General features: G+C 38.4%; 1 protein-coding gene across 3 annotated transcripts in view; it reads right to left on the bottom strand.

Moving 5' to 3' along the window:
- FHIT (fragile histidine triad diadenosine triphosphatase) overlaps positions 1 to 12,514 on the bottom strand; it is a 517,032-nt gene that overhangs the window by 131,929 nt on the left and 372,589 nt on the right. For all 3 annotated transcript variants that reach the window (XM_059480066.1, XM_059480067.1, XM_059480068.1), the window contains 2 exons: positions 4,195 to 4,340; positions 3,285 to 3,314 (listed from right to left, as the gene is read on the bottom strand). In XM_059480066.1, the coding sequence (XP_059336049.1) occupies positions 3,285 to 3,314; positions 4,195 to 4,340 (176 nt within the window). The remainder of the gene's footprint in view (positions 1 to 3,284; positions 3,315 to 4,194; positions 4,341 to 12,514) is intronic.

Genomic DNA, 12,514 nt, shown 5'->3' with positions numbered 1-12,514 from the left:
ATAAAACATACCAGAGAAATCTTGAAACGTCGCTCACTTGACATAGCAATAAGAGCCCTGCATTAAGATGCAGAGCTGATTTCCCTGATCCATGAAATTGCCTGGATATTTAAGGCATTCTCAAACAGAACCAGCATGAAACTCACCCTCCATTCCTGGCACAAGGACACCATGGGTTTTGTGTTCTCCAATAAAAAGAGAGCTCAAAATTGCAGAGATTAATAGTCTTTAAGGGAATACCTAAGCACAATTTCCTCCCTTTCTCAAATAATAAGAAATAAGTATTCAAAATCTCTCGAATGCTAAAAGAAGGTTTTGCTTGATGACACTCTGTTCAGGTGCCTGAGAGGCTCAAGTTCTCTGTTGTGAGAGGTTCAAGAACCTCTCACAATAAAACAGTGTGCAATTCTGTGACTATCTTTGGAGAAGGACAATTGTTTCTCTCATAAACAGGTGACAGGGCTGGAATAGGTACAATAGGTGGAAAGCTATGAAAAATGTTATGAAGGAATATATTGCATTATTTTGCTGTCTGAGACTGGGGACATGGTTCAGAATTCCTTACCATGTGCACATTTCCAGCTGCTAAAGGGTGGGAAAAGACCCACCTATACTCACAAATATTGGTGAACTGAGGGTCAGGTACAATTACTTCCAAAGACCCATCCAGTGAAAGCACAGTGAAGGGGAATTTGCCATCAGCTGCCCTAGAACACTGACTGCAGGCTCTGCTACCTTGGATGCAAAGGAGGAACAGAGTACAGCAATAATGAAACTACAGTTAGATCATTAACAGCTTTCACACCACCAAAGGGACATGTAACACTGGCAGACAATCTTATCACTGATTTCTAGCCAAAATCACATGGAAAGGGTCTTCTCCTTCCAACCTGCTGCATACATTGCATATATGATTTTCAGTATCTCCATTACTAAGACAGACATGAGACTCATATTCAGGTTCAAGATTTTTCTTGTACATGGATTATCATTTCTTCTTGTGGACAAAGAAGGAGAATTCCTTAATATTTTTCAGACTAAATTTCTCTGGTTTTGTCTTCAGCCAGGCTGATAGCTCTTCCCATTTTGTAGCAAAATTTTGTACTGAGCAATTGCAAAGTCAATAGTCCTCTGCTTCCCGTATTTCTGTTCCTCCATAACACATACAGTATTTATTTATATATTTACACAGGTATACAGAATTACAAAAAAATACAACTGGAGAAGACTCTTGAAACCATCTGGTATGTAACCCCATTCAAATCAAAATCAGCTACACCTAATTAGCTCCTGAGATACGCTTGCCTACCCTACTTAAACAGTCTCCACAAACTCCCTTGGATATTTGTGATGTTTTGCTATTTTTACTTTTAGAATGTTTTTCTAATGTTTGGTCTGTTCCAGAAATTTTAATTAAAAGCTCTCTCAGAGGAGACTGGATTATTGTGGATTCTCATACATGAAAAGAAAACCCCAAATAAATCCACATCCAGAAACATGACACATTGAATTTAAGGTTCATAAATTATTTGTAGGTCACATAGGTGTTGTTTCAAGCTTTGTGATTCAGAAAAGTTTAAATGAAACCAGCTATTTATGTATCCACCCTATTGTTCACTTAAAAGAAGATCTTGATCACAGTAATTTCTTTCCTGATTGAAGTTTTGAAAGCTCTAAATTCTCTGAAGAAAATAGTTGTAGGCATTTTTGGATGATAAACATCCCAAAGCGATGATGATAAATTACAGTGTTGCCCAATGATGCAGAAAAGTAGAGAATTTAAACTGATAACCTCTGATTTATGAATACACACTCATAATTGCAAAGTCTAGGGTTCACAGTTGTAAGCACGGGTCATTTTCATCTCAGTGTTTATTAAAAGTGTGAGAAGGAGGCATGAAGGGTGGCTGCCATTTTGTAATGAACACTTAAAGCTCTTTGTTTCCAGTACAAACCCAAAGCAATACACAACTTCCTGCCTTTTTAAGGTCTGCATAAGCATTTGTTACTGTTCACAGTCACAGATGATGGGAATTTTTACATCTTTGCCCACTCATATAAATAATTCTGCTCATATATAACCATTCCTATATACCTTTTCTTAATAGAGAGAAAAGCACTCATCCAAGTTATTAAATAAATCCTCATATTTTCTTCATAAATCATACTGGTGATAATAACAAAATTTACTTCAAAAGTATTTTAACTTATTATTTCAACTATCAACAGACCCTGCCAGTGAAACCCACCCAATGCACTCAAAGTCATGAGTCAAGGAATCTGTTTTGTCCCAGTACAGAAATAAATCATGTTACATTCCTTCATCACATCCCAAGCTTCATGATATTCTAATTTCTTCTTCTTTCTCCCTATTACCTCTCTGTTAAATATTCAAAGCAGGCAGCAAAAGGCAGAAGGAAAAATAAGGTCAATTCAGCAAATTGAAAAAAAAGCAAAATGTTCCTATCCACCATCATTCGGTTGTTACAGTTATCTTAATCAACTCAAACAGGTTCTCTGAGACATCTAATTTGATTTTACAAAGTGCAAACCCATAGCTATATTTGACTTTCCTCTGATTCCAAATGTAAAAAATAGTCTTTATCTAACGTTGAGGCATATCATCTAACTACACACGCAATTGCATTTGCATTATGAGGCAGTGAAACATGGCTGGAGAGACATCTTGGATGTTATCTGTGTTATTACTCAAGTGGAGAATATAATCATAAATCCTTCTCTTCCCTTCCACCCTCCCACCTTTTTTTTGGAAGTACACTTAAAATCTGGTTTTTAGCTTCACTGGGCCCATTACATTTGAACTTCAGTAACAAGAATGTGATATGAATACACTGAGAGAAAGCATAGACAAAAGGTATATTTTCATAATGTGGTTCAGTTTAACTGTTCCTACAATTAGCTACAACTCATTAGGCAATAAACAGAAAAACAAAGAGATCCTGAATGGAAGGGCAATATTTTCTCCATAAAACAAACAAAAAACAGAACCAGATGCCTTTTTCATGAGGCTTTCCTTGCATAAATACACCCAGCAGCTTAGAAAAGATATTTTCTTGATTGAAAATTTTTGTCCAGGAAGCAAACGTGTAAACATTAGCTTATGCAATTTCAATAAAAAGTATTTACTGCTATTGTACACTTGGGATTTTTTGATCTCAAGGATAAAGTAACACTACAGCAATACACTGCAGATGACGAGCTTTGATCTTTTATTAGTTCCTATAATTGTGTCTTAATTTGTATTCTGCATAATAAGCACTCACCTTCACTGTTTGTCCAGCCTCAGGGCCATCCTGTAAGCAAAGGGAAAAGTCTCAGGTTAGAGGATCTAACAAGGATCACACAGGATTTCAGAAATCTTACTTAATAATCATTTACAACAATTACACTGTCTGTTAAATTAGCATATTTTTCCTGAGGACCATTCAACACTAAGTCTTTGGACAAAGCTCCTTTCCATATAAGACCCCAGCAAAGAGGGAAACTATGTCATATCACAAAAACAACAGTTTCTATTTTTCATTTTTTTCAGATTATGTTTTTCAATAGCTAGCAATAGATTTCTGATCCTTGTGAACATAAAATCACACATGGAAGTAAGAATTTAATCAAACTGTGCTTGCTTAAATTCTGATTCTAATGAATGGGCTTAGTCTCCTGGTTTGCTTTAAACAGAGTTCATTTTTGGTATAAAAACACCCAGCAAAAACAACTGAAAGGTCAGAATTTATAATGTATTTACATGGCTACAGCTCTCTGCTGCATATAAATATCTGTGAGGAGGGAGCACCTATCTCCAGTGTGTGCAGTGGGTTGCGTGTGCAACAGGGGCTGTGACTGCCTTCTCTAGAGGCCAACCCTGCCAACACTTCTTTGAAAGAGGAATATTTCCTGAAATACTCACAAACAAGCACAGCATTTGAGAGTGTTTGCTGGCTTTATCCAAGGTTTTGCAGTAATTAATTAACCGCACTTTCCCACTGGTTTCCTCTTTAGATTTCTCAATGGCAAATCTGGAGGACTGCAATGCAGTTATTTGGCTTCACGTCTGTTATTACTGTTATTTTGCATTTACTGCCCCTTGAAGTTCCTTTTGTGATTGGACTGGGGAAAAAGGCTGAAAGCTTGATAAAACAAACCATTAAACCTTTCTTAGCTGACTGTTTTACCAACCTGGATGGAGAAGGTGAGAGAGGTGCCACAGAAGTGTTTCTCCACCACGTTGCCGACCCTTTGCGCCGTTCGGAACAAATCAGCCACTTCCTCGGGACGCAGGTCACGGAAACGCTCCACCGGCCGCAGGGGACACACAAGGACATCTGAGGGGGCCATGTCAAGGCTCAAACACAAATCTGAGTGGACCAGAACTGTAGGGACCCAGGATATTCCTCTGGCTGCCCTGGAGGACTCGAGACCCTGTCAGGGGGCTCAGACACCTTGGCACAGAGCCCAAGACCCCTGTGCCTTTGATTTAGCCCTTGGAAAAAACAATTACCAACCTTTATAGGAAGAATTACAAGCCACAAAAGTTTAAGTAGAAGGATAGTGAAAAAAAAGAGTGGAAAAATAGATTTTTGGGGTTTTTAGAATGGAGGTTCAGGGGGCAAGATGGAGGGATCTGGGCGTGTCCAGCCTTTTTCCTTCTTCTTCCTAGCCTCCATCTTCTGCTGTGATGTTGGCACTTTTGGATTGGTTTAGAGTAGAATCTCACTGTCTAACACATGTGATAGGTATTGGAAAGTAATTGTAAATATTGTACACGTAGTTTTTAGTATAAAAAGACAACATTGCCCCAGGAAAGGCAGAGTGCCTTAGAGTGTCTTGCTGAGTGGACCTTGGTGGGTTGGAGAAAGAATTTTAGATAGAATACAATAAACTACCTTGACAATGAGAAATGAAGAGCTCTGGCTCCTTCTTTGACCACTGGGCTAGGAAAAGAGACTTTCTGATATTTCTCAGGGTCACTCTGACCAGCTAGAGACCCCGAGACATAACAGTCTCAATCCCCAGCCTGGAACCTGGTTCTGATCACCCTTGAATCACCTGAGCTCTTCCTCTCTGGTGACACAGCAAGAGCATCAGAAACACAGGGCTAATACAGGGAATTATATTATGCTGTATTCAGAGTTCTTTTCCTCAAACCCATCAGATATTGACAAAATTAATAAGGCTTTTGCGTTATACTGAGACCTTTAAGGAAAAATAAATTTTTCACAGACTCAAATTTACCATCTCAATGGAGAAATGCTGGTATTTATCTCCTGTGAAAACCAGAGACATTTTCTTTTGTGATTAAAAATGGAGGAAAGACAAAGAAATTTAAGAGGGCTTTGGATGTGTTGTCTGAGACAGCAGTTTACAATGCTTTTCCCCATATGTGATATATATTTTTGAAAATCTTGATCTGACACTTCTAATTTTAGGCACCTAAATATGACAAGCTGGCACTATGCTGATCATAGCAGATCACTTATTTCTACACATTATTTACAATTCACAAGGAATGCTCACCTGTTGTAACTATAACATGTTTTTAAAATACATTACATATTTCCTTTTAAGCACAGTGTTCACAATTCTGTAAATATACTTTGATTTAATTCTACCTTGGTGACTGTGATTTGAGAGTCAGTGAAATGAAGCTATAAACTAAATAATGGAAGTACACAGATGCTGCTGACAGTCATCTGATCTGCTGTGTTCACAGTAATTAATAATTGCTATGATTCCTCACTTGAATGTCAATTATGTAGCATATTAATATGGTCCAGAATTCTTAGCAGAGCCTCAGTTGTGTAGATCCAACAAGCAAGTACTTGATTCTCATTTCAATTCCCTGCAGACAGGATTCTTTGCTGACTTACAGAATAGAATTTGCAGATTGAAGACCTTAAAGTAACCTTTAACATCACTTGAACTTTCACGACCAAAGGCTATGAAAGTTATTTTTTCCAGTATTAAAATAAGTATTCAAAAGACTATTTGAAGAAAATTAAGTTCCATGCCATTGTATTACAGTCATCTCTATTTTTACTGCATCTTGAAGCCTGCAGGTGTTCAGGAATATTCTCTATAATCCAGGAAAGGTAACTAGGAGCTGCTCTGCAGTTAACAGGTTCACAAAAAGGTTACATCAACCTGATTGTGAGAACCATGTGAGACATTTGAAATAAGGAGAGATTAATACATGTGAAAGATCAATTATTTCCATAAACACAGAGACAACACATGTTTACATACACCAAGGCTGTATTATAAGAATCACACTTATCATTCTGATAGGACAAAAAACCAGACATTTTCTCAAAGTAAAGATATAGTGGCAGGTTTTGATCATTTTTCTAAATCCAGATGAGAACAGACAAGTCTGTAATGGATATTTGCTATAGTGGGAGCAGAATTGAGCAAGCTCTACCTGTAGCAGCTCCCAAGAGAACAGGAGGAGACTGGTCCCAGCTGTGGGTGCTAACCTGCTTTGAAAATCTGTCTCTCAGGGGTTTTTTGTACAGAATCAGCTATGCCACCCCTATTCTCCTTTTTGCTTGTTACAGCTTATGTTATTAACATTTAAGAAAGGAGAAAAATATATTTAGAAAGCAGGTACTTGGAAACAAAATAATCCTGGCTGGATACAAAACCCCTCCTTTTGTGGGGTTTTAGTTATGCAATGCTGTGTCCCTTGGTAAATTACCAGGCATAGTAAACCCCTTGTAATTCAGTTGTGCCTTCCCAGTGCAGTGTACAGAGCACATCCATAAATGATGCTATTGGCTAAACTTGGGGCCCAAGGGAAGAGCTGCAAAGTTGATTGGCAGACCTGATTTCCATACCAGGAATAAAGGAATAGAAAAACTAATTAATTTTACTCATAAGAAGGAAATCCATGTCAACACTAAAACAGGAAAAAGGATATTCGTTTAATCTGAGCTCATTTTTCCAAAGGAGAGAAGGGAAGCTTGTACCCTTAGGGCATCTGATACTTTAGTAGATAATTATCCTTCTTCTGCAGCACTGCTTTATTATCATGGCTCAATGAACCATTTATAAATGAAGAATTTCCCCTCACCTCTAGCAAAACTGCTGCTTACATTAGGACAAGTTTCCTTTTCTCCTTTTGAGTTTTCCCCAGCAGCGTCTCACCCTCTCAGACTCGCGCATGCCTCACCAGCAATTGTTTGTTCTCTACCTAGCTCAGGGCCACAGCCACAATTTTTGCATTAATGCTGGTTCCTACAATCTGATGTTAGCACTGTACTGTTTGCCACTGCAATGGGTTGTGGAAAAGGTGAGGCAAACAGTTCTTGGGAGAGCTTTTGTTTCCATGGCACATCGCAGAGGGAGCGATGGCTGGTTCTGGCCAAAACAGGACAGGTTTTCTCTTAATTTTATCACTAACCTGCACTGTCATTTTGCAGGTTCTCTGTATCTCTCTTTTTCTGTCCTCTTCCATACATCATCTGTCTTATCTGCTTAGACAGCACTTGCCAGCTGGTGCAGTGGAGGTTTCTCATTAACCAAGAACATCTCTGCTCATGTGGGGCCCCCAGTGCTCCTGCAGCACCTAATGCTGCACCCGTGGCATTCCTCAAAAAGGACTTGCACTTCCTCCTCACATTACCAAAACTCATTTACAACCCAAACTAGATTTTAGCTATATTTCTGTCTCGGAATTTGATAAATAATTCAAAGGCACAATCATAGAATGGAGCATCTTCTCTGAACTTTCCATCATTTCAAAATAATTCTACAAAGAATAATGAGAGAAATTCTGAATCAGAGCTACATTAACATGAGAATGTAATTAGGACAACATTCAAGTTATATTTAACTATGAATATATTAAAAGGAATATGTTAGAATGAATTCATGAATTCGAGGTCATTAGGAAAACAACCATCCACTGCAACTTTAAAACATAATTTTTAACTAAAGTTTTTGACACTAGGATAGTTTTTAATTTTATACCTGCTTTGATTTTAAGCTGTACACCTGTTCTATTCACCTCAGAATTCTTACTAAGTTTAAAATTAGATAAACTGTTCATTGCTTTCTACAATAACCCACTGCAAACCCTGCTATGAAACCACTTCAGGTGTCCATGTATTAAAATGTGAGAGAAAGTGAGTCTGTGCTTATGTTTATGTGCAATTACTCCTTAGACAGAAGCATCCACTGCCATCTGAGATGCCTCAGGCCATCCAGCTGCCACTCCAGAAGGGCAGGAGTTTCCCATATGCCCTACACCATAACATCAAAGCTCAGGTGGGACCCCTGAGTCCACCTGGGCTGTCTGAAATGGCCACAGGTGCCCGTGTGTGTCCAAGAGCCCCCTGTGACAGTGGCTCAGCAGGACAAGGTGCTGCCACCCAGCACAGACGTGCTGCAGCACTGCTGACAGCATTCTGCCTTCAGAAAGTTTGAACTTTAGCTTTCCTTTCTCTAAGCACTGTAATTAATAAGTTTCTGATTTCTTCATTCATTCTGAACTGCTACTGACTGATGAAGTTTCTATTTTTAAGCTTTGATGTGCACAGCTGTTATTTCCTTCAAGTTCTCTGAGTCAGTCCACATCACCAGAGCACATGCAATTTAATATATCAGCTTCTCCATTTTAGGGAGTGAAAAACCTTTACACCTTATTATAATCTGTAACAACTGTTTCTCTCTCTCTAAATCTTGCAGAAGTCTCTCAACAGCCTTACTCCTCTCCCTAACACCTGAATATGCATACACAAATCAATCTATGTTGGAAAAATCCCCCTTGGATTTGTGGATTGAAGGATGTGCTCACCCTGGGGATTTTGAGGCATGACTGAAAAGTGAGCACGTGCCAACTGCACGCTGGCTTTGAGCTGATCAGAGAGACAAGAATGAGATTCTACAAGAAAATCAAAACTCCTGGCTAACATCTAACATCTGCATGGTGACCACTTCAAATGTAATTTTCCTTCCACTAATACCCACAGAGTGAAGGCTGAAATTCAAAGGCTCAGCAGTAATTTTTATTTGCTTTATATGGATTTTGACTTAGAAGCTTAAATTATTGTAATTGTGTATTTAAGGCCTAGGCCAAGCTCTCTGTTCACTTCAATGGGACTCCACTCAACCCCACAAAGTGCCTATTATAAATTTTCACACATAACTATCAAGGTACACACGTTCTGTAGTTCTGAAATGTTGGAAAAATGGCCTTTGGGGGGGTCAAAAAAGAAAGAAAACCAAAAAAAAGAAATCCCAAAGAGGTTAAAATTCCTTTAATGTGACAAGCTTTAGAGCTGAACACAGCTTTTTCCTGGTTAAGTCCATTAACTTGCTATACAGAAACATACTTTCAGTTTTGACTCTTGTTTTATTCCTGAATTTGAACTTCAAACAGAACAATTCAAAGCTTTAAAAAGGAAAAAATTAAAGGCTTTCCAGGTACTGACACTCTAACAATAGGAATAAAGTTCTTTTTTTTCTCTTTGTCTTTTTGAGGAACCACTTAAAAACATTTAAATTGACAGGTTTTCTTTATATGTGAGGCTTTAAATGAACAAAATATAAGGGAAAAAAGGCAAAATATCTAAAAGTGAAAGGGTAATTGCTACTTTACGAAGCTCCTGGGTTTCACCAATATTGTTAGCTTTCTATACCATTTGTTATAAAATTTTTTAACTTAGGAAAATTATTTATTTTCACACAGTTAGGAATTCATAGCTCACATTAGAATAGAAACATTTCCCATTTCATTAAACAGTCTTCCCTCTCACAAGAGGGAGTGCAAGAGTCAACATCTAAAAAACAACAGCAAAGCAATACAACAGCCAACCAAACAACAGCAACCAAAACCCCCCACAAAAACAACCAAAGGCATATTTTAATGATGAAAAGTCAAAATCTCCAAAATAAAATCTCTGAAAGTTTAAAATAAAATCTCCAAAATTGTAAAAAGTCTTAAATACATATTTTTGGCACTCTAGTTTTTTACATAAAAAAGTGCTTTAGTTGATACTCAAAATTTTCGTTAATGATTTAATTTTGGTGAACACCTCAAAAACTACTTTTTCATTAATACTTTGGTTTTGACTAACTGGTTTTCATTAAAAAACTGTCCCAAAGTATAGAGACCTAATATTCCTGCATGCATTTCATAAACTCAGGTAAGTGACTTAAAGCCCAGCAGCCTCTGCTCTCCCTGCAGGCTGAACACACCCCAGTCACTAACAGAGCAGCCCCAAACTGGGATTTCCTCCTGCCTTGGGAATGGGGGCTGTGCTCACTTTGGGGTTAATGCAGATGGGATATTGCCACCATCTCTTGGTACCAAGAGCTTGCTGCAGATGGGAGATGTCCCTCAGGAACCAGCCCAGCCCTCACTGAGCAGGGAGGGCACTGCCTTGGGTGGTGCTGGGAGCTCAGGGGCTGGGAGAACCAGCTGCAGAAAACTGTAATAAATGATTATTTCCAACTATTTCATGCATCTGCAGGAAAGAACCCTTCTGCACACCCCTAGGCTGATGGGAATGCAGAAATAGTGTGCCGTGGGGGGCAGAGGGAGGGATGATTCTCTTCTTACACTGTTTTACATGAATTTGCATCAAGAGCCCCAAGCAGAGAGAATCACACAGACAAAGCTTCAGGTACTAAAACCCACCACAATGTCCCCAGATTCAGCTGAGGAGTGTGGGCAGGGGTATTAAATTCATCATTGCATCTAAGCAGAAGTTTTCTCTGTTCAAAAGCTCTAATTGCTCAGAGAAAGAAATCCCAAAGCTCTGAAAAAACACAGGAGAATGCATGACTAATAAAATTAATATAACTGAAAAACAACTGCCAGTCATTTATCTTTTTTTCTGCCCTTGAACAATTCTTCAAATTTTGAAGGCTATGGGAGCAATTTCTCTGTGTGAGGAAAACAATAATGGTTTCAGAGATGCTGCTTAAAGGAGGAGTTAGGAAGGAAGAGAACACTGAAGTAGCACACACTTGTACACACAGAGGGCATCAAAAAAGCCTTTAAAAATTAATCAAATGCATATTTTGCTTCATTAAAACAATATGTCAAGGCACCCATTCAGTTCCCAGTGAAGCCACAGAATCAGGACACCCATAAACCTGTAGCAATGCAAAACCTGACATCTCCCCCAGCCCAGAAAAAGACCTATTCAGTAAGTTGGAGGGACTGACTTTAGGGAGGAAATCTGTAGAGGTGTTTGGATCAAGAGTAAGTATCTCATAATAGGAAAGCATGAAGGAGAACTCTTTAATGGATTTTACATGTAGAACTGTATTTAAATATATGTTAGAGGAGTGCCTTGGTACAATATGGGAAATAGTAGTACATCTCAGAGTTTGCTAGTTTGGGAAAAAACAACTCTGAAGATTGTTAAAGATGATTAAGAACCAATGCAAATGCAATAAAGTTACAATGAAAACTTAAAAATTGCTTCAGACTATTTAACCCACATACAACTTTTTTATATATTGCTCTGCTACATATTAGCATTAATTAAAAAAAAGCCATAAAGATAAGACAAATTATCTAAATAATTTGATCTTGATAAGGCAGCTCAGTACATGTTTACACGAATGCAGAAGATCAGATTTATGCAATATATCAGAGAACTAGTGGTTCCACTAGAACAAAGAGCAATCACTGCAAATCTTTGACATGGATCTCTCCACACTATGAGAAGTACATTCTTTGAAGACCACACTGCAGCTTTTATACAGAGGGGTTTTTATTCTACTTGATCTTCTCACCCCACTGAAAGGACTTAAAACAACTTTTCATGTCAGTGAAACATGCAATAGTTCCAAGAAATGAACAATACACATTAGTTTACTTTTAAAAGTCAATATATCTAATTTAAATATAGATATGGCTTATTAATTTAAATATAGATAAGGCTTATAGTCTGAATCTTGCTAGATAGCACAGCAAAGTACAAAGTCCTGCTACACAAAGTACAGTGACTCCACAAGACACAGGGCCACAGTGGGGAAATGTGAGATTCAGAACTGCTCACTTTTCATTTAAACAAGTCTTTCATATATTTGATATTCCCTTTAAATGCCTTTAGGGTATGTCAAGTAGGTCAACTAAAAGCTCAGTTCCTCATAGCAAGTGGTATTTTACTGCAGGATTTGTCCTTTTCTGCTGGCTCCTGGCCTCAGGGACAGCCTGGGGCAGGAGCAGGTACCAAAGAGGAACCACAGAGAGAGCAGCTCAGGGAGTTTGTGGCTCAGAAACCACCTCTGATCCAAGTCCCATCTGGTGGAAATTTACTCAAGATCTAAACTTACATTTGTAACAGGAATCACGACCACATTCCTAGAGTCCTAGAGTCACAGCAAGCTTCTGATCTTGGAAGGCCCAAAAGCAATAAATAACCAGGGACCAACACAGAAATGCAGAAATTCCAATATAGAAGGATGTCATCTCTAACTGCTGTGGTGCTCTGGGATCCTGTAAAGAAATCGTGCTGTACAGCAACCCATCCCAGCTAAG

The sequence above is a fragment of the Ammospiza nelsoni genome, chromosome 11 (genome assembly GCF_027579445.1).
Source record: "Ammospiza nelsoni isolate bAmmNel1 chromosome 11, bAmmNel1.pri, whole genome shotgun sequence".
NCBI classification, from domain to species: Eukaryota; Metazoa; Chordata; class Aves; order Passeriformes; family Passerellidae; genus Ammospiza; species Ammospiza nelsoni.
This window is presented reverse-complemented; position numbering and strand designations above follow the sequence as displayed.